At 48.2% G+C, this 22,894-nt stretch overlaps 1 protein-coding gene and 1 long non-coding RNA gene across 2 annotated transcripts in view; both read right to left on the bottom strand.

Annotated features, from left to right (window-relative positions):
• Positions 1-5,251: 5,251 nt before the first annotated feature.
• Positions 5,252-22,894, bottom strand: part of LOC147110074 (uncharacterized) — a gene marked incomplete at its 5' end in the record, with an annotated part of 87,642 nt that continues 69,999 nt past the window's right edge. Inside the window, 4 exons of the mRNA XM_086002460.1 lie at positions 5,252-7,274; positions 8,506-8,605; positions 9,087-9,125; positions 17,552-17,590. Coding sequence (XP_085858586.1) covers positions 7,106-7,274; positions 8,506-8,605; positions 9,087-9,125; positions 17,552-17,590 — 347 coding nt within the window. The remainder of the gene's footprint in view (positions 7,275-8,505; positions 8,606-9,086; positions 9,126-17,551; positions 17,591-22,894) is intronic.
• Positions 17,605-22,681, bottom strand: LOC147110078 (uncharacterized). Its single transcript, XR_015080386.1, has 3 exons — positions 21,962-22,681; positions 19,890-19,925; positions 17,605-18,626 (listed from the first exon to the last, which is right to left on the bottom strand). It is a non-coding gene; the product is annotated as an uncharacterized LOC147110078 (long non-coding RNA).

The raw sequence follows: 22,894 nt of genomic DNA, 5'->3' as shown, positions 1-22,894 counted from the left end.
GGACCCAGCTTGCTGAACCTGCTGCTGAATGCTGCTGGGGTTTCGGGTAAGTGCTATCACTCGAGCAAAAAGGCCTTTTTCTGAACTGGGGTGATTTTAATTCTCTGACATTGCGTTTCCAAGCTGTCTGTTCATAAGTAGCCCTTTCCTCCAGAGACTGAGACTCACAACAGCACAGTAGGAGGCCATTCGGCCCGTCGAGCCCGTGCCGGCTCTCCAAGAGCACTTCAGCTAGTCCCACTCCCTCGCCCTTTCCCCGTAGCCCTGCAAATATTTTTCCTTCAGGTACTTATCGAATTCCCTTTAGAAAGTTACTATTGAATCTGCCTCCACCGCCCTCTCAGGCAGTGCATTCCAGATCCTAACCACTCGCTGTGTGAAAAAGTTTTTCCCCATGTCGCCTTTGGTTCTTCTGCCAATCACCTTAAATCTGTGTCCTCTGGTTCTTGTCCCATCTGCCAATGGGAACAGTTTCTATCTACCCTGTCTAGACACCTCTATCAAATCTCCTCTCAAACTTCTCTGCTCTAAGGAGATCAACCCCAGCTTCTCCAGTCTATCCACATCACTGTAGTCCCTCATCATTGTAGTAAATCTTTTCTGCACCCACTCTATGGCCTTCTCATCCTTCCTAAAGTGCGGGGCCCAGAATTGGATACGATACTCCAGTTGAGGCCGAACCAGTGTTTTATAAAGTTTCATCATAAGTTCCTTGCTTTTGTACCCTCTGCCTCTATTTATGATGAAGCCCAGGATCCCGTGGGCTCTTTTTAAGCGCTTTCTCGACCTGTCCTGAACCTGTCCTGCCACCTTCAACGATTTGTGCACATATATCCCCAGGTCTCTCTCCTCCTGCACGCTCCACATTTGCTGTAACACCAGAAACGCTGAGTGAAAGCAAGCTATATAAATAAAACCAGGAAATGCTGGATAGACTCAGCAGGTCAGGCAGCACCTGTGGGGAGAGAAACAGAGTTAACGTTTCAGGTCGATGATCTTTCATCAGAACCATGTGCATGCTATATAAATGGTGCTTGTTGTAAATAGTACCTGCCTGAGCTTCAGCCTTCCCACAGCAGTGAAAGCAGTGAGTTACTGGGCAGAGCTTCTTGCAGTGTATCCCTGTGAAGCTTGGGATGTAATGTTCCAGCAGGGAGGTTATATCTGTGGATAAATACTTTGAATCTTTTCCAGGTTCTTTCCCCGTCATAGTTTCTGGGTTCCTTGGGGGGCAGGTTGTGCTGCCCTGTACCTACAAAGGGAACGCCCCAGTCCCAGATTTACAAGTCCTTTGGCAAATACCCGGGCGTGAAGTTGTCCACCAGTTTGTTGATGGGAGCGATGATTTGACACAGCAAGACCCGCGGTTCAGAAACAGAACAAACCTCTTCAAAGATCAACTGGAACACGGCAACTGGTCAGTTCTGCTCTCTGACCTCAGGGAGTCCGACCATGACAAGTATGAGTGTCAGATTCTCAGGAGGACGGGTGAGGGATTTCATTCGGAGCAAACTGTTCTCGTCCTTCTGTCTGTAACAGGTGAGAGGTTTCTGTTTCTGCATTGATCAGGAATCTATCAGCAATTTTATGGGTGCGATAGTGCAGGGGTTCTGTTACTAGATTAATAATCCAGAGGCCTGGGCTCATAATCCAGAGAAGGTGAGTTCAAATCCCACCATGGCCCTTTGAGAATAAATCTGGAAATAAAAAGTTGGTACCAGTAACAGTGGCCATGAAGCTGTTGGAGTGTGTTAAAAACCCAGCTCGTTCACTATCTCCTTCAGGGAAAGAAACCTGCCGTCCTTACCCGGTCTGGGCCTATATGTGACTCCAGTCCCACACCAACCTGGTTGACTTTTAACGGCCCCTGCGGCCACTCGGTTGTATCATACCGCTAGGAAGAAAAAGAATAAAACTGAATGGACCACTGACTGTGACCCAGCCCAGTCGACCCTGCAAAGTGCTCCTCACTAATATCTGGGGGCTGGTGCCCAGATTTTTTTCATTTGTTACGGGATGTCTGCATCGCTGCGAAGGCCAGCATTTATTGCCCATCCCCGCTTACCCTTGAGAAGGTGGTGGTGACCCGCTGCAGTCCATCTGGTGAGACCCCTCTGTAGCGCCTTGGTACAACTCTGGGGGCAGTTAAGAGTGAACCACATTACTGTGTGTCTGGAGTCACATAGGCCAGACCGGGTAAGGGCGGCAGATTTCCTTCCCTAAAGGACATTAGAGTCAGAGGCATAGGAGGCCATTCAGCCCATTGAGTCCGTGCCGGCTCTCTGTACAGCGCTCCCTCAGTACTGCCCCTCCGACAGTGCGACGCTCCCTCAGTACTGCCCCTCCGACAGTGCAGCCCTCCCTCAGTACTGCCCCCCACCTACGCGATTGTCCGTTTGATGTAGTCTACATAGATTTTAGCAAGGCTTTTGACAAGGTCCCACATGACAGACTGGTCAGAAAAGTAAAAGCTCATGGGATCCAAGGGAAAGTGGCAAGTTGGATCCAAAATTGGCTCAGTGGCAGGAAGCAAAGGTAATGGTCGACGGGTGTTTCTGTGACTGGAAGGCTGTTTCCAGTGGGGTTCATACTAGGTCCCTTGCTTTGTGTGGTCTATATCACTGGTTTAGACTTCAATGTCAGAGGCATGATTAAGAATTTTGCAAATGATACAAAAATTGGCCGTGTGGTTGATCGTGAGGAAGAAAGCTGTGGACTGCAGGAAGATATCGATGGACTGGTCAGGTGGGCAGAGAAGTGGCAAATGGAATTCAAACTGCAGAAGTGTGAGGTAATACATTTGTGGAGGACTAACAAGGCAAGGGAATACACAATAAATGGTCGGATACTGAGACTTGTAGAGGAACAGAGGCTCCTTGGAGGGCATGTCCACAGATCCCTGAAGGTAGCAGGACAGGTAGATAAGGTGGTTAAGAAGGCATACGGATACTTTCCTTTATTAGCTGATGCATAGAATATAAGAGCGGGGAGGTTATGCTTGAATTGTATAAAACACTAGTTAGGCCACAGCTAGAGGACTGTGTACAGTTCTGGTCACCACATTACAGGAAAGACGTGATTGCACTGGAGAGGGTACAGAGGAGATTTACCAGGATGTTGCCAGGACTGGAGAATTTTAGCTATGAGGAAAGATTGGAGAGGCTGGGGTTGTTTTCTTTGGAACAGAGGAGGCTGAGGAGATTTAATTGAGGTGTATAAAATGATGAGGGGCTTAGATAGAGTGGATAGGAAGGACCGATTTCCCCGAGCAGAGAGGTCAATAACCAGGGGGCAGAGATTGAAAGTAATTGGTGGAAGGATTAGAGGGGAGTTGAGGAGAACTTTTTTCACCCAGAGGGTGGTGGGGGTCTGGAACTCACTGCCTGAAAGGGTGGGAGAGGCAGGAACCCTCATCACATTTAAAAAGTTCTTGGATATGCCCTTGAAGTGCCGTAACCTGCAGGGCCATGGACCGAGAGCTGGAAAGTGGGATTAGACTGGAGAGCTCATTGGGCCAGCACGGACACGGTGGGTCGAATGGCCTCCTTCTGTGCTGTAAATGTCTGTGATTCTATTCTATGATGAAGTCTGCTCCTGCCCCATCTCGCTGTCTTATTACATTTCAGAGTTCCGTGTCATCTGCAAACTTTGAAATGATGCCCTGTATACCCAAGTCCAGGTCATTAATATACATCAAAAGAGCAGTGGTCCCAACAGCAAGCCCTTGGACACCACTGTATACCTCCCTCCAGTCTGAAAAACAACCGTTCACCATTACTCTGCTTTCAGTCCTTCAACAAAGCAAGACTGTACATCACTCGTATAGACATGGGCTTCCCTTTATTCACAGGTTCAAAATGTACATATAGAAAAGTGACATTCCAGTATACAGGAGAAAGAGACACATTATATACATTTATTTATGCAAAGGGCCTGAATTTGCGGTCGGAGATTTCCCGCGGGGAAATGGCTCCGAACCCGAGTAAAATCCACTCCTACCTGGAGACTCGGGATCCACCTAGACTCGCCTTCCTGAGCCTCTACATGTATGCTGGCCCAACCAGGCCTTTAACCTTACAGGGAACGGTAGCATAGTGGTAATGTTACTGGACTAATAATCTATTTATTCTATGCATTGTATCGCGGCATTACTGTGTCCAATGTTAGTCTCAGGAACATCCACCTTTCGTGCATGAAAACCCAGAACTTGCAGGACCTTTACGGGTGTGTACGCTCCAGAGAATACGGGCCGAAATATCCACACAATTTCTAGTTACTAAGGCAGTGTCATTTGTGTCAAGACATATGTAAAATATTTAGAATATGAATTCGGTGTATAAAACAGTGAGAGACGAGTAACTGTAGAGCAGAGAGATTCGGGAGTCGAAGGTTGACGAATCATTAAAAGCCAGTGGCCAGGTACAGGTCCTTGGGTTTATAAATAGAGGCCTCTGTCTCTGCTGTGTCCTTCTATGATTCTATACATCCACTGACAAATATGGAGACCGGCTTCTCTTTCATCACTGCTCCAATTGAAAACTTCATATAGAAAAGCAACATTCAAATATAAATGCATAATTTTTTGCTGTAGACAGTTTCAATCTGTAAAACATCTAGGGGGATAAATTCGGTGGGCTGCGCCTCCAGTTAGCGCCTAAAGAGGGCACTCAGTGGCTTAAGCGCCACTGGCCACGCCTCCCGCGATATTTAACTGGGGCGCTAATGGCGGCATTAGCCTGTTGCACTGCGCCGCCACCGATGACGTCATCGGTGTGCGCAGCGCCCCGCTACCGCCCCAATCGTGATATTTGGGTGCGCCCGCCTCTAGCGCTGCTCGCTAATCGCGCCCGGTTCACGGGGCCTACCTGTGGTGGCAGTGGCGCAAATTAAGGTGGAGGTGCGGGGCGGCCGTTTTTTTCGGCGGCCGCCTGCCAGCCCCTCCGTCCCCGGCCTCCTGATCACCACTCCCCCTGCGGCATTGCCGGCTGTTTTCCGAGAGCCCGGCACTTCTCCTCGGTGCCGGGCTCTTTTGCCGGCACTCGATCGCTCATCGCGCTGGTGCAGGCCCCTCCCCCTTAAGAATGGGAGGAAGGCCTGCAGTACCGCAGCGCGCCATGCTGCAGTGTGTGGCGCTGTGGCACGTTGCACTGTGATATTCAGTTTCAGCGCCCTAAGAGGGATGCGGAGTGCCTCGAGCCTCGCCCCATGTCCCTCTCGGGGCGCTCAAGCTGAATTTCCGGCGATCGCTGCTGCTCCGATCGCAGCGCAAAATCTGGCGCCCAGGCGAGCTTGGCGCCCCGTTTGTGGCTCAACCCAATTTCTCCCCCCTAGAATCTAAATTCTGTGTATAAAGCAGTTGCTGGCAATGATGTCGTCGCTGGCTCTGGCTAGTGAGTGATGCTGCAGAGGGAGGTTCTGAAGCCTATTCCCACATTCCCCACTGTGGGAGCGCCATCGCTACAAGGACTGCAGTGGTTCAAGTCGAGATGGTCAAGAAATGGGGCCCTGCCAGCACCACCCACACCGTGAACAAGTAAAGAAATGAATCAGAAAGTGCCTGTTGTTCCCGCACATTGATGGGATATTTGGGAGTTACCATCTCTCACAGGGAGTGCTCAATGGGTTACACAGCTAAAGGTGGTCCTGGATGTTCCTGAGACTGAGCTTGGACACAGTGTGTGACAGTAATGCTGAGATATAATACACAGGGAGTGCTCAGTGGGTTACACAGCTAAAGGTGGTCCTGAGACTGGGTTTGGACACAGTGTGTGACAGTAATACTGAGATATAATACACAGGGAGTGCTCAATGGGTTACACAGCTAAAGGTGGTCCTGGATGTTCCTGAGACTGGGCTTGGACACAGTAATGCTGAGATATAGAATAGAATAAAATACCGATCAGACAGTTTTTCTGGTGAAGGGGCAACACTTCCATTGGGAGATTATCTCCTCTGAGACTGTGCTGGTGAGAGGGGGAAGTGACTGCTGATCCCAATCCTGAGCTCAGACTTCCCTCCAGGAGTCACTCGATAGAATGGCCTCCTCCTGTGCTGTGCTATTCTCTGATTCTATGATAACCACAATACCGGGCTGGTCGGCCCCTCCCTGACCCAGGCTCAGTGCAGCGTAAACTCAGGCCCGTATTTTCCGGTACCTACGGGTGGTGAACCTGTGGAATTCTCTACCACAGAAGGCTGTGGAGGCCAAGTCACTGAATATATTTAAGAAGGAGATCGACAGATTTCTAGACACAAAAGGCATCAAGGGGTATGGGGAGAGAGCGGGAATATGGTATAGAGATAGAGGATCAGCCATGATCATATTGAATGGCGGAGCAGGCTCGAAGCGCCGACTCCTGCTCCTATTATTCTATGTTTTTGTGTGTACGGGCTGTGTACACACCCGTAGGGACATCGGAAATGCCGGTTTCAGGCCTGTGAAGCACATGCACTGAAAGCCGGTATTTCCGATCTGTCAAGAATGCCCTCGACAGATCGGACACCTGCCTTGGAGAAGGGCCTCTGCGGGGGCAGCGTTCCGCTTTCTGGAGACCCTCCGCCCGCAGAAAACCCTTAGAAATCTTACACCTGGTAAAAGCCTGTGTAAGGCCGGCTTTCACCAGCGTAAGAGCTTAAAAAAAGAAAAAAAAAAAAATCACTTTTATCATTTAAAAATTGTTTTAAAAAAGGTAAGTATTTTTAGCCTTGTAAAAAACTTCACTTTTTTCAAAATTTAATTTTTGTTTAAAATATTTTACTTAATGTAATTTTATCTCATTTTAAAAATGTGATGGTTTTTAAAAAATGTATCTAATGTTTTACTGTGTTTTTGGGGTGATCTCCATTCATATATTTGACAGGTCTATCTGTCAAAAGTATGAAGGGAGATTCCCTTCTCCTATTGGCTGGCCTGGCCCACGTGATCCCAGGGACGCTTGCGAACCGCCTGCGCCCCTGGGATACGTGGGCCCTGCGCATTTCGACTGTGGAGAGGCCCAGGAGCGGAAGTGTCCGCACCTCAGGAGCCCTCGGGTAAGTTCGTAGATTTGTTTCCGATAGGAGGCATCTGCACGCAGGAAGCCTCCTCGGGAATTACGGGAATCAGTCAGTGCTGGACAGCCAGGTTCCCCAGAAGGATTTGTTCTCCAGCCGCTCCAGTCTGATGCTCAGCTGCTGTTGTCACAAGGCTTCGTGCTTCATCTGAACAAGTCACGTTTGTCAAAGGGCCGCCATTAGATGCTGCTTCTGGATTGCTGGAGTCTCTGTTTTGTTTCCTAGGAGAGAAACCAGCAGAGTGCAGGTTATGTTAAAAGGATCCAACACTTTGGACAAGTGTGTAAAGGAGCCGTTCAGGGGCACAGACCGATTAAATTACACAACACCCTGGGCACCACTGGTAGCTGGAAAATGTGTCACAGGAGCTGCACGTTGATGGAGCAGAGTGTAGAGGAGAGGAGGTTTATAGGGGAGGCAATGGGCAGGAGCTGTACACTCCACAGGACCCGGGCTGCCTGAGGCACTAGAGAAATAGAAAAATGACAGCTAGCCTCAATTTTGGAGATTAAGTAGAATTGATGAGGACCTGGGTTAACACTGAGCTGAAGATGATGGGGATCAGATCAGACAGGAGGATGTTGGGCATGTCCGTACTCTCCAGGCTGATCCTGAAGGACTGAGAGCCACAGATGGAGATAGAGCAACAACCTGAATTTATATAGCGCCTTTATCATCCCAAGGTGCTTCACAGGAGCGATCAAACAAAATTTGAGAGCGAGCCACATAAGGAGATATTAGGGCAGGTGACCAAAAGCTGGGTCAAAGAGGTCAGTTTTAAGAAGCATCTTAAAGGAGGAGAGAAAGGCGAAGAGGTTTAGGGAGGGAATTCCAGTGCTCGGGCCCAGGCGGCTGAAGGCACGGCCACCAATGGTGGAGTGGTGGAAATCAGGGGATGTTCAAGAGGCCAGAATTGGAGGAGCGCAGAGATTGGGGAGGGTTGTGGGGCTGGAGGAGGCCATGGAGGGATTTGGCCATGAGGATGAATGTAGGTCAGTGAACACAGAGGGTGATGGGTGAACGGGACTCGGTGAGAGTTAGGATACAGAAAGGAGAGTTTTGAAATGGTCGAGTTTTGCGGTAAGGCATGGATGAGGGTTTCAGCAGCACATGAGCTGAGGTAGGGGCGGAGACGGGCGATGTTACGGAGGTGGACGTAGGCGGTCTTGGTGATGGAGAGGATATGGGTCGGAAGCTCAGCTCAGGGTCAAATAAGACGCCGAGGTTGTGAACTGGTTCAGCCTCAGACAGTGGTCAGGGAGAGGGATGGAGCTGGTGGCTAGTGAACAGAGCAACAGAGAGCACAACAAGCTGGAAGTGACGGGATAATGATACATTGAAGCATCGCACACAGCTCAAAGTGTATCGCTGCACAAAACATCTTTAAACACAAAGTGTAACAGAACAAAACTAGAATCAACAATGGAAACTGCGGCACATTCTAGAACTCACCACCATCGCTTTTGGATCAGGAAAACCCCAATGACAGCAAGAGTAAGAGTAAGAATTCCGGTTCCCAATCCGACAGCTACTCCAGTAGAGAGTCCAGGATCTAGAGACAGAATAAATCGTTAACAGACCGGGACACACTCTCAAAACTAACAGCAGAGACCTTCAGCACCGAGTGCTTCAGAACCATCCCCAGCACAAATAGATCCCTGGTCAATTCTAGCCCCGGAGCGATGGGAGAGGTTAGATTCCAATAATCACACACACACCAGGCCAGCCCACAGCTCCTTGCCCACACACACACACTGCCCCACAATGCCCGCTGAAACAGAGGGGGAATTTTAAACTAATCTACGGGTCGGGGAAGTCAGGGGATCGGGTGGAACGCTGGTTTCACACCCGGGCCAATATTACTCTCCGGTGACTTCAACCAGCGTTACACCCTGTCCCGTCAGTTTCCCGACAGGAGGCCTCGGACTTTCCCACAGACTTCCACAAACACTAATGCTAGTGGGAAGCGGGAATCCTCAGAGTTCAGCCACTGAGGGACAGGAAGGCATGCAGTAGTTTAGAAACAGACTTACCTGGTGCGGGCGTGTTCGGTACAGGTGAAGGGGCTCGCTCTAAAGAAAACATCATGCGTTTAGTATTGTGAAACAAACTGCAGAAATGTTCAAAGACTCTATAGGGCTACAGGGAAACACATCCAGGGAGGAACGAGACTGGGGTCAAACTGATCAGGAAGGATCAGCAACCGGGTCGGCAGAGTGAAAAATCCAACAGGATTGCATTAACTGAGGGGCAGAATGGAAGATTTCCAGAGTTACCCCGAGCAGCATCATTCCCAGCAGCCTACATCTGCCTGTGGCAGACAGAGACATGGCCTTGGGTGACTGAGTCGGCAGGGAGTGCTAATCACACGTGAATGATGTTGAGCTCCTCACCTCCCAGGCTCAGGTCTGCTAGCTCTACACGTTACCAGAATTAGGGTTCAAACCTGCCCTCTGGTCTGGACAGCTGAAAACAGATTCAGTCACAGGCAGAGTTATTGAGTTAGAACACAGAAAGAGGCCCTTCGGCCCATCGTGTCTGCGCCGGCCATCAAGCCCCGTCTATTTTAATCACATTTTCCAGCACTTGGTCCGTAGCCTTGTATGCTATGGCATTAAGTGCTCATCTAAATGCTTCTTGAATGTTGTGAGGGTTCCTGCCTCTACCACCCTTTCAGGCAGTGAGTTCCAGATTCCAACCACCCTCTGGGTGAAAATGTTTTCCTCAAATCCCTTCTAAACCTCCTGCCCCTTACCTTGAAACTATGCCCCCTGGTTATTGACCCCTCTACTAAGGGGAAAAGTTCCTTTCTATCTACCCTATCTATGCCCCTCATAATCTCCTCTGCACCCTCTCCAATGCAATCACATCCTTCCTATAGTGTGGCGTCCAGAACTGCATACAGTATTCCAGCTGTGGCCTAACGAGCGTTTTGTACAGCTCCATCATAACCTCCCCGCTCTTGCCTTCATTAGCCGAGGCAGAGAATATAAGTATCCCATATGCCTTTTTAACCACCTTATCTACCTGTCCTGCTGCCTTCAGGGATCTATGTACATGCATACCAAGGTCCCTCTGATCCTCTGTCCTTCCTAGGGTCCTATCATTCATTGTGTATTCCCTTGCCTTGTTAGTCCTCCCAAAATGCATCACCTCACACTTTTCAGGGTTAAATTCCATTTGCCACTGTCCTGCCCATCTAGCCAACCCGTCTATATTGTCCTGTAGCCTGAGGCTTCGCTCCTCACTATTTACCACTCCACCAATTTTCGTGTCATCTGCGAACTTATTGATCATACCTCCTACATTCATATCTAAATCATTAATATATACTACAAACAGCAAAGGACTCCGCACCGATCCCTGCGGTACACCATTGGACACAGGCTTCCAGTCACAAAAACAACCTTCGACCATCACCCTCTGCCTCCTGCCACTAAGCCAATTTTGGATCCAATGTGCCAAACTGCCCTGGATCCCATGGGCTCCTACCTTCTTGACCAGTCTCCCATGCGGGACTTTGTCCAAAGCCTTACTGAAGTCAATGTAGACTACATCAACTGCACTACCCTCATCCACAAACCTAGGTCACCCCCTCGAAAAATTCAATCAAATTGGTTAGACATGATCTCCCCCTGATAAAGCCATGCTGACTATCCTTGCTTCTCCAAGTGGAGACTAATTCTGTCCCTCAGAATTTTTTCCAATAATTTCCCTACCACTAATGTTAGGCTCATAGAAACATAGAAGATAGGAGCAGGAGTAGGCCATTCGGCCCCTCGAGCCTGCTCCGCCATTCAATGAGATCATGGCTGATCATCCAAACTCAGTACCCTGTCCCTGCTTTCTCCCCATATCCCTTGATCCCTTTAGCCTTAAGAAATATATCCAACTCCTTCTTGAATATATTTAATGAATTGGCCTCTACTGCCTTCTGTGGTAAAGAATTCCACAGGGTCACCACTCTCTGGGTGAAGAAATTCCTCCTCATTTCTGTCCTAAATTGTCTACCCCTTATCCTTAGACTGTGACCCCTGGTTCTGGACAACCCGACCATCGGGAACATCCTTCCTGCATCTAGTCTGTCAGTCCTGTCAGATTTTTATAAGTTTCAATGAGATCCCCTCTCATTCTTCTAAACTCCAGCGAGTATAAGCCCAATCGACCCAATCTCTCCTCATACGTCATTCCTGCCATCCCAGGTATCAGCCTGGTGAATTTTCGCTGAACTCCTTCCATGGCAAGAACATCCTTCCTCAGATAAGGTGACCAAAACTGCACACAATACTCAAGATGTGGTCTCACCAAGGCCCTGTACAACTGCAGCAAGACATCCTTGTTCCTGTACTCGAACCCTGTCGCTACGAAGGCCAACATACCATTTGCCTTCTTAACCGCCTGCTGCACCTGCATGCTTACCTTCAGCGACTGGTGCACAAGGACACTTGCCCTTCTCCCAATCTATTGCCGTTCAGATAATAATCTGCCTTCCTGTTTTTGCCACCAAAGTGGATAACCTCACATTTATCCACGTTATATTGCATCTGCCATACTTCTGCCCAATCACCCAACCTGTCCAAATCATCCTGGAGTTTCTCGGCATCCTCCTCACAGCACACACGCCCACCCAGCTTTGTGTCGTCTGCAAATTTGGAGATATTACATCTAGTTCCCTTGTTTAGATCATTAATATATATTACTAGCTGGAGTGCCCGGTGGTGCTGAGGGAACTCAAGAACCCTGTGCCAGACAGAGAGAGGGGGGGAAGGAGAGAGAGACAGAGAGAAAAGGGGTGGGGGGGGAAGAGGAGAAAAGGGGTGGGGGGGCGTGTGGGAGGAAGGGGGCGTGTGGGAGGAAGGGGGAAGGGGGTGTGGGGGGGGGAAAGAGAAGGGGGGAGCCAGCAGGCCCTCTCCCCTCTGCCAGTGTTGCGAGTTGCACTGCCGGCGGTTGGAGAAGGCTAGGCCCCGGGGCCTCGGGCACCCGCACTGACATGGCCCAGCCGAGCCCAGCGCCCCGAGCAGCCCGAGATCCGCAGCCGCCGTTCGGCCGCAGGCCACAAAGCACCCGACCCCAGCGCCGGCGATGGCTCCGCGGAGATCCGTACCGCCCCGCCAGCCTTTACAAAGATGCCGGCGGTGGCTACACTCGGCTCAGACCCGCCCCGCCAGCCTTTACAAAGATGGCGGCAATCGCGGGCCGCTTTTTGAGCGGGACTGGAGGTGCCTAGCTCGGGCGTGGCTAGGGAGGAGAGACCGAGGCTTCGAGGCCTGCAGGCGGGGTAACCCTGGTAGGTTGCGGTGCCCGGCGGAGGTAGCGAGTCAAGACGTAAAAAAAGGGTGAAAGAACATAAGAACATAAGAAATAGGAGCAGGAGTAGGCCATACGGCCCCTCGGGCCTGCTCCGCCATTCAATAGGATCATGGCTGATCTGAATCTAGACTCACGTCCACTTCCCTGTCCTCTCCCCGTAACCCCTAATTCCCTTATCTGCTAGGAAAATGTCTATCTCCGTTTTAAATGTATTTAATGTTGCAGCTTCCACAGCTCTAGATTTACTACCCTCTGAGTGAAGAAGTTTCTCCTCATCTCAGTTTTGAAAGGGCAGCCCCTTATTCTAAGATTATGCCCCCTAGTTCTAGTCTCACCCATCAGTGGAAACATCCTCATCGTATCCACCCGATCAAGCCCCCTCACAATCTTATATGTTTCGATAAGATCGCCTCTCATTCTTCTGAACTCCAATGAGTAGAGTCCCAACCTACTCAATCTTTCCTCATAAGTCAACCTCCTCATCTCCGGAATCAACCGAGTGAACCTTCTCTGAACCGCCTCGAGAGCAAGTATATCTTTTCTTCAATATGGAAACCAAAACTGCACATAGTATTCCAGGTGTGGCCTCACCAATACCCTGTATAACTGCAGCAAGACTTCCCTGTTTTTATACTCCATCCCCCTTGCAATAAAAGCCAAGATTCCATTGGCCTTCCTGATCACCTGCTGCACCTGCATACTAACTTTTTGTGTTTCATGCACCAGGACTAGAGAAAATATTTACAAATTAATTAACTTTTTTTAAAAACAATTTAATTGTGTTTTAAAAGCAGCTTTTTTTTTGCTGGAAATCTATATTTGAAAATAAACACGCAGAAAGTGGGAAAAATAAATGAATAGTTAGGAATCAAGGTGGCGGCCACTCACCTCAGCTCAGAAGGATTAGGCCCGCCCACACATGCAATGAAATGCCCCCCGTGATGCACCGATTGGTCAACCATCAGGTTAATCCCCTGTACGATTGGTCAACCATTACATCACTCAACGCTAATGAGCGGAATGTTGCCTTTTTTGAACCTTTTTTGTATACTGTCTGAACAATTTTTGTCTGACCAAAAAGTAAATACACCTATTAGAGTCCTCTAATGATAAGCTTTCTTTTGATATAACATGTGTAGGTACGCTCTATAACTTTTGATTGTATAGCCAGAAAGACAGACCAACCTATATAGATAGATGAATAGCTGGGGTCCAAGAACTGCTCCCTGTAGTACCCCACTAGTCACTGCCTGCCACTCGGAAAAAGACCTGTTTATTCCAACTCTTTGCTTTCTGTCTGCCAACCAGTTCTCTATCCAAGTCAATACCTTGCCCCCAATCCCATGTGCCTTAACTTTACACGCTAATCCCTTATGCAGGACCTTATCGAAAGCCTTCTGAAAGTCCAAATACACCACATCCACTGGTTCTCCCTTATCTATTTTACCAGTTACATCCTCAAAAAAATTCCAGTAGATTAGTCAAGCACGATTTACCTTTTGTAAATCCATGTTGACTTTGTCCGATCCTGTCACTGTTTTCCAAGTGCTCTGCTATTACATCTTTTATAATGGACTCTAGCATTTTCCCCACTACCAATGTCAGGCTTACCGGTCTGTAATTCCCCGTTTTCTCTCTACCACCTTTTTTGAATAGTGAGGTAACATTAGCTACCCTCCAATCCATGGGTACTGTTCCAGATTCCATCGAATGTTGGATGATGATCAGCAATGCATCTACTATTTCTAGGGCCACTTCCTTAAGTACCATAGGATGTAGATTATCAGGCCCTGGGGATTTATCAGCCTTCAATCCCATCAATTTCCCTAACACCATTTCCCTACAAATACTGATTTCTTTCAGTTCTTCCCTTTCATCAGACCCTATGTTCCCCGACATCTCTGGGAGGTTATTTGTGTCCTCCTTTGTGAAGACAACCAAAATATGTTTTTAATTGGTCTGCCATTTCTTTGTTCCCCATTATAAATTCCCCTGATCCTGACTGCAAGGAACCTACACTTCACTTCACCAATCTTTTTCTCTTCACATATCTATAAAAGCTTTTACAGTCAGTTTTTAATGTTCCCTGCAAGCTTGCTCTCATATTCTATTTTCCCCTTCTTAATTAATCCCTTTGTCCTCCTTTGTTGAATCCTAAACTGCTCCCAATCCTCAGGTTTACTGCTTTTTCTGGCCAATTTATATGTCCTCTCCTTGGATCTTATGCTATCCCTAATTTCCCTTGTTAGCCACAGTTGAGTCACCTATTTTGTTTTATTTTTATGCCAAACTGGGATGAACAATTTCTATAGTTCATCCATGCGGTCTTTGAATGTTTGCCATTGCCTACCCACCGTCAACCCTTTGAGTGATATTCCCCAATCAATCCTACCCAACTCGCGCCTCAGACCATCGTAGTTTCCTTTATTTAAATTTAGGGCCCCAGTCTCTGAGTCAACAACTTCATTCTCCATCTGAATGAAGAATTCGATCATATTATGATCGCTCTGACCCAAGGGGCCTCGTACAACAAGATTGCTAATTAATCCTTTCTCGTTACATAATACCCAGTCTAAGATGGCCTGATCTCTGGTTGGTTCCTCGACATATTGGTCCAGGAAACCATCCCGTAAACACTCCAGGAATTCCTCCTCCACAGTATTGTTACTAATTTGGTTAGCCCAATCTATATGTAGATTAAAGTCACCCATGATGACTGCTGTGCCCTTATTGCACGCTTCTCTATTTTCCCTTTTAATGCCATCCCCAACCTCCGCATTGCTGTTTGGCGGTCTATATACCACTCCCACTAACGTTTTCTGCCCCTTGGTATTTTTCAGTTCTACCCATACAGATTCCACATCATCAGAGCTAATATCCTTCCTTACAATTGTGTTAATCCCTTCTTTAACCAGCAATGCTACCCCACCTCCCTTTCCTTTTTGCCCATCTTTCCTGAACATTGAATACCCTGGATGTTGAGCTCCCAGCCTTGGCCACCCTGGAGCCAAGCTTCTGTAATCCCAATCAAATCATATTCGTTTCCTTCTATTTGCGCAGCCAATTCATCCACCTTATTACGAATGCTCCTCGCATTAAGGCACAAAGCCTTCAGGCTTATTTTTTTAACGCTCTTAGACCTATTAGAATTAGTATTTACTGTGGCCTGTACTTCCCCAGTTTATCCCTACTACCCTTCTTGAATAATGGTACTACATTAGCTGTTCTCCAGTCCTCTGGCACCTCCCCTGTGGCCAGAGAGGTTCTGAAAATTTATGTCAGAGCCCCTGCAATCTCTTCCCTTGCCTCACACAGCAGCCTAGGATACACCTCGTCTGGGCCTGAGATATTTATCCACTTTTAAGCCTGCTAAAACCGCTAGTACCTCCTCCCTCTCAATACTAATTTGTTCAAGTATATCACAATCCCCTTGCCTGATTTCTATGCCTACATCACCCTTCTCCATAGTGAACACAGATGCAAAATATTCATTTAAAACCTCACCTACATCTTCCGGCTCTACACACAGATTGCCTCTTTGGTCCCTACTCTTTCCCTGGTTATCCTCTTGCCCTTAATATACTTATAAAACACCATGGGATTTTCCTTTATTTTGCCCGCCAGTGTTTTTTCATGCTCCCTCTTCGCTCTCCTAATTTCTTTTTTTAAGTACCCTCCTGCACTTTTTATACTCCTCTAGGGCTTCCACTGTTTAGTCCTTTGTATCTGCCAAAAGCCTCCCTTTCCCGCCCCCCCCCCCCCCCGCTAAACCATTCTTGTATATCCCTTGACATCCAGGGTTCACTGGGCTTGTTGGTCCCACCCTTGACCTTTACAGGAACATGTTGGTGTTGTACTCTCTCTAGTTCCTTTCTGAAATACTCCCACTGCTCTGATGTGGATTTTCCTACAAGTAGCTGATCCCAGTCCACTTTGGCCAGATCCTGCCTCATATTAAAATCGTCTTTCCCCCAATTTAGAACCTTTATTTCCGGTCCATCTTTGTCCTTTCTCACGACTACCTTAAATCTCACCGAATTATGGTCACTGTCACTTGCCTGGTGTGTTTGAAAAATCTAACCAATAAAGACACACTGAAGTTCAAAACATTAAAAACTGCAAGGTTTGCTGAGAACTGAAGTAAAATCGAAGATAGACTGCTGATAAATTCACAAGTGCTGAAACTGAAACCTCTCACCTGTTACAGTAAGAGTGATATCGGTGACTTGCTCCGATTTATAACTCACACCGTCCTTCTCAATCAGACACTTATACTTGTTCTGGTCTGATTCCCGGAGGCCAGAGATCTTCACTGACCAGTTGCCTCGTGCCAGTTCATGTGGGAACAGTTGTGTTCTGTTTCTGTACCCGTGGTCTCTGGTCACATCACGCCCATCAACAAACTCGCGGATAATGAGAAGATCAGCTCCCAGCCAAGTGACTCGTAAATCTGGGACTGGGGCATTCCCTTTGTAGGTACAGGGCAGCACAGCCTGCTCCCCAAGGAACCCAGAAACTGTCTCTTTTCCAGGTTTTTCGCCTGTCAAAGTATTTATCCACAGATATAACCTCCCTGCTGGAACATTACATCTCAAGCTTCACAGGGATACACTGCAAGAAGCTCTGACCAGTAACTCACTGTTGTGGGAAGGCTGAAGCTCAGGCATGTACTATTTAGAATGACAAGTCCCGTGTGAGGCTGCATCATTTCTTTTGCCATCTTTCAATGGAAACATCTCGGCCTCACTCGCTAAACCAATGAAATCTCAAAATGCTTTTACAATTCACTCTTTGCACAGGATCGGGTGGAACGCCGGTTTCACACCCGGGCCAATATTACTCTCCGGTGACTTCACCCAGCGTTACACCCTGTCCCGTCAGTTTCCCGACAGGAGGGCTCGGACTTTCCCACAGACTTCCACAAACACTAATGCTAGTGGGAAGCGGGAATCCTCAGAGTTCAGCCGCTGAGGGACAGGAAGGCGAGGCTCAGAAGCAGAAATAACAGTTGCAGGTAGTTTAAGGAACAGTTCCAGGTAACGCTGACCCACACCACTCACTCGCACAGAATCGTTCTTTGGCAAAATATCAAACAGCATTTCAAACCTTGCAGTGTTACTGCCCGTCTATCCCGCACGATAGAATGCAAGAGCTGAAAACACATGCAGTAGTTTAGAAACAGACTTACCTGGTGCGGACGTGTTCGGTACAGGTGAAGGGGCTCGCTCTAAAGAAAACATCATGTGTTTAGTATTGTGGAACAAACTGCAGAAATGTTCAAAGACTCTATAGGGCTGCAGAGAAACATATCCAGGGAGGAACGAGACTGGGGTCAAAGTGATCAGGAAGGATCAGCAACCGGGTCAGCAGAGTGAAAAATCCAACAGGATTGCATTAACTGAGGGGCAGAATGGAAGATTTCCAGAGTTACCCCGAGCGGTATCATTTCCCAGCAGCCTACATCCGCCTGTGGAGTGCATTCCCACAGGATCCTGGGCCTACTGGGATATACCTTCACGGTAAGAGCACTGGGTCTTTTAAAGGCTGCTCCAGAGGTGCGATGGACCCGAGCTCCTGCACCCCAACATCTGGAGACAGATGTAGCCCATTCCTGGGGACTGGAGTCATCCATAGACCAGACCGGGTAAGGACGGCAGGTTTCCTTCCCTGAGGGACATCAGTGAACCAGTTGGGTTTTACGACAATCCAACAGATTCATGGTCACTTTTATTGATACCAACTTTTTATTTCCAGATTTATTCTCAAATTCTCAAAGGGCCATGGTGGGATTTGAACTCACCTTCTCTGGATTATGAGCCCAGGCCTCTGGATTATTAATCTAGTAACAGAACCCCTGCACTATCGTACCCATAAAATTGCTGATAGATTCCTGATCAATGCAGAAACAGAAACCTCTCACCTGTTAGAGAGAAGGACGAGAACAGTGTGCTCTGAATGAAATCCCTCACCCGTCCTCCTGAGAATCTGACACACATACTGGTCATGGTCGAACTCCCTGAGGTCAGAGAGCAGAACTGACCAGTTGCCGTGTTCCAGTTGATCTTTGAAGAGGTTTGTTCTGTTTCTGAACCGTGGGTCTTGCTGTGTCAAATCATCGCTCCCATCGACAAACCTGTGGACAACTTCATGCCCGGGTATTCGTCAAAGGACTTGTAAATCTGGGTCTGGGGCATTCCCTTTGTAGATACAGGGCAGCACAACCTGCCCCGCAAGGAACCCGGAAACTGTGACAGGGAAAGAACCTGGAAAAGATTCAAAGTATTTATCCACAGATATAACCTCCCTGCTGGAACATTACATCCCAAGCTTCACAGGGATACACTGCAAGAAGCTCTGCCCAGTAACTCACTGCTTTCACTGCTGTGGGAAGGCTGAAGCTCAGGCATGTACTATTTACAACAAGCACCATTTATATAGCATCCTTTCCCTTAGCATTTTTAGAGTGAGAGAAACTGTGGAGGAAAGGGCGATGTACGAACAACAGACCGTTTGGAAACACATCATACCCTGATAAGACAAGGCCTTTCTCTCAGCCCGGGTGTTATTCATTCTCTGTCCTTGTGTTTCCAAGCTTCACAGCAGTGATCAACTAATAAAATTTGACACCGAACCACACGAGGAAATATCAGGACAGGTGACCAAAAGCTTGGTCAATGAGGTAGATTCTAAGCAGCGTCTCACAGGAGGAGAGAGAGGCGGAGAGGTTTAGGGAGGGAATTCCAGAGCTCGGGGCCCAGGCAGCTGACGGCACGGCCGCCAATGGTGGAGCGATGGAAATCGGGGGCTGCACAAGAGGCCAGAATTGGAGGAGCGCAGAGATCTCGGAGGGTTGGAGGAGGTTACAGAGATAGGGAGGAGCGAGGGCCATGGAGGGATTTGAACACGAGGATGAGAATTTTATAATTTATAGTGACATGACCTGTGTATACCAAGCAATTAATTCTTTTGTAATTTTTAGTTGGAAAGATTTAAAATGGAGATTCCCTGTGTAAAGATTTATAATGTCAAAACCACCTCAGCATCACACTTTGCAACAAATAAATCTCAAATTGGATTTTAAAGTTTTAGTTTATGCATCAGTTGCAAATTTCTAATGTCCAAAATAAGATGTTATGTTTCATCAAACATTTTCAATGTGTTCATTGAACTATCTTTATTACTAAACCCAAAGCCTGGGAATGGCTGAATCAAACGAACCAAAAGCAGCAGATCACATCACAGGGGTTAATCTGAAGACATGACCTGCCTTCCTTTCAGCTCTCAGTTCACCTACTGTGTCCACTCCCTCAATGGCCAACAGGCAGTACATACAGTGCTTCCAAACTCAAGGATTTCCTGATGCAATTAATATCAATGACCCACACTGGCGGTTAACTGGCAGTGAGAGAGCCAAACTACCGCTGGATTTGGGACTGAGGTCCACCCCCCCCCCCCGGCTTCGACACTGACCCAACTAATCAACCACTGACACTGAACTGAAATGTTACTCGAGTCACAGCACTTACCCGAAACCCCAGCAGTAGGTTCAGCAAGCTGGGTCCCTGCAACAAGAAAGCAGAGTGAAGCCTTTGCACAGTTCCTTCCTCCTGCTCAGGGTCATTTCCCCCGGGTGATGATTGACAGGCGATCAGTGAGTCTCCACCCACCAATTCCTCCAATGTCCCACTTGCTGTAATTGAGAGTTTTGTGATTTAACCTTCTCTCGCCCTCCCTCCTCCGCCTGGTGAGGTGTTGCCTTGTCTAACAGCCCCTTTAGGAGACTCTGCCCCAAGGGCAGCGACACAAAGCACAGGAATGGAACAGAATCGCCCCCTTTTCAGAGCAGCTCAAACACCCAAATCAAAATTTGTGATTAGAGCCACACAGAGTCCCGGAGGCCGGTCTATCCCCGGACCTGCAGCGTCTTTACCCTCACTCGCTCTGCCCGGAGTCCGGGCCCACATCCCCCGGATACCCTCACTCGCTCTGCCCGGAGTCCGGGCCCACATCCCCCGGATACCCTCACTCGCTCTGCCCAGAGTCCGGGCCCACATCCCCCGGATACCCTCACTCGCTCTGCCCGGAGTCCGGGCCCTCATCCCCCGGATACCATCGCTGCTGTGACTGGAAAATTGTGAATTTTAGGGAATAAAGTGGAAATCTAAAAAGGAGCAGAGCTGGATTACACAGGGACATTAATATTTAACGGATTATTAAGGTCTGTGCGCTCCCTGCACTGAAATTCACACCTCCACGTGTTCCAGAGTGAAACCTACATCTGAGTTGGGAAATAAGCACATGGACTATTCAATCTGCACAAAATGTGTCTGTAAAATCAGAATGTTCAGTGTTGTAGAGTGCAGATCAGATCAGTCCCTGTCTCATGAACAGATTTTAACACAGTCACTCGCTTGTAAATATAAACTCTCCTTCAATCGAAGTGTTTATCAACAGAAGACACACGGGAAACACAGGAGCCAGTTTCACTGACCCAATTTTATTGACACATCCCTCCCGATAATATTTTGGAAACTTCACCACAATTCCTGCTCGCAGTTCAAGTCAGCACATAGCTTTGCCCCCGATAGTTAAAACAAAACCTGATATTGTTTGAGAAACGGATCTCAATGAGAAGAGAAATTCCTCCGAGTGTGTCAGACACGACTCTCAGGAAACATCACCATCTTAGACCCACACAGTGCAAGTAATTCTTCACCAATCCAATACACAGGGTGTGAGCAATGGCTTTAACCCTAACCTGTGTTATAATTTGCCCTCACTTGTTAGAAAACCAGTAATGACAGCTCCTGTTCCCACTGCACCCGCCAATGTGGATTATTTCCACCTTCACCACGTTAGAAGATTTCAGAAAAATAAATATCGGCCGATTAAGAATAACGATTGAACAATTGAAAAACTCGACATTTCACAAACAAATCGACTCACAGGAGCAGCGTCAGGGAGGGAATCATCAGTGACTCTTGCAATCTCTAAAAGATTCATTTTAACCCTCACAAACACATCACATTCAATATCATCAGTCAATTTACAATATATTCATCCCCTTGTGGGAAATACAGGTTTAAACAGAGCAGAACTATCGAATAATTAGCGACATAAAACACTTTGATGTCCACTTGACCTGAGGTTTGATGTTTAGAGCGGGGTTTAAAACAAATCCGGTTAAAGAAGTTCAGCGAGCGACCCTTTCCAGAAATTAAACTTATCCACCCATTCACTTTCAAGCAGTTCCTTTTGAACAGAGGACGGGTTAGCTCGCTGTGTTTGACCAGGTGGGGAGAGAGAGAGAGAGAGAGTACTTCATGGCAAAGAGTTTCTGCATCTGAATTTACTGCACATTCCCCTCCTGAAGATGGCTTGTCTAAAATGTACAGAACCCCCACCCAAAAGCAAAACACTGCGGATGCTGGAAACCTTGTTCCAGCTCTGACGGAGGTCCATCGAGCTGAAACGTTAACTCTGTGTCTCTCTCCACAGATGCTAATGCCGGACCTGGCTGAGTGTTTCCAGCGCTGTGTTATTATTCCCCACCCTTACTCGCCTGTTTCCCCACAAACTGCAAATACTCAGGACTAACCCAGATCATTCTGGCCGGACGGTCCAGTCTGCCGCTCAGTGTTACTGGTACAAGTTACAAGCTTCCTGCTGCCGACTGTGACTCCCCCCAAGCTGGGCGGGGCCAGAGGGGGCGGGGCGGCCCGCTGAGTGACAGCGCTCCCCGGCCCCTGATTGGCCGGCTGCCTCCCGGCCCCTGATTGGCCGGCTGCTTTCCGGCCCACGACGGGCGCGAACAGAAACCGTTGGGGGAAAAAACGGTTCAAATTGGAGAGTGGGCTGGGAGGTGAAAGGTCAAACTCAATGGCCAACTTCAGAAAGCTCAGTCTATTGGGGGAAAAACACATTCAGGAAGCCCAGAGAAGGAGCTGTTGGGGGGGGAAATGTTTAATGAGATGGGAGAAGCAGTTGGATTTACTCCAAATGAAGTTTTTTTAGTGAAAGAATGAGTTTATTGGCTGGGATTGAGGCTTCCTGGAGAAGGGTGACAGGACAAGGAGGATAACAAGTCTTCTTTCTCTTCTGTGCCCAGAGCCACATTCTTCGACAAAACCTCCCAAACACGTCCCCTCCTGGAAGGACAAGGACAGCCGGCGCATGGGAACACCATCGCCTCCAAGTTCCCCCTCCGAGTCACACACACACCGTCCCCGACTTGAGATATATCGGCCGTTCCGTCATCGTCCTCGGGTCAAAATCCACCAACTCCCGACCTAACGGTGCCGCGGGAGAACCTTCACCACACGGGACGGCGGCGGTTCAAGAAGAAGGCTCGCCAACACTTTCTCAAGGGACAACCAGGGATGGGCAATAAATGCCGGCCTTGCCAGCGACATCTGGAGAATTATTATTTCAAAAATGAGGCAACTCATTCGTTGCACTGCTTTTACATCCAGTAGATTGTGCTCCACAAGGAAGACCCTTTTTATATGGACGGGTCCTTAGCCTGACGACC

The sequence above is a fragment of the Somniosus microcephalus genome, chromosome 12, assembly GCF_052327205.1.
Source record: "Somniosus microcephalus isolate GS21.2 chromosome 12, FLI_Smic_1.0, whole genome shotgun sequence".
In the NCBI taxonomy this organism is placed as follows: Eukaryota; Metazoa; Chordata; class Chondrichthyes; order Squaliformes; family Somniosidae; genus Somniosus; species Somniosus microcephalus.
Note: the sequence above shows the minus strand (reverse complement) of the source record. Positions and strands in the feature narration are given on the sequence as shown.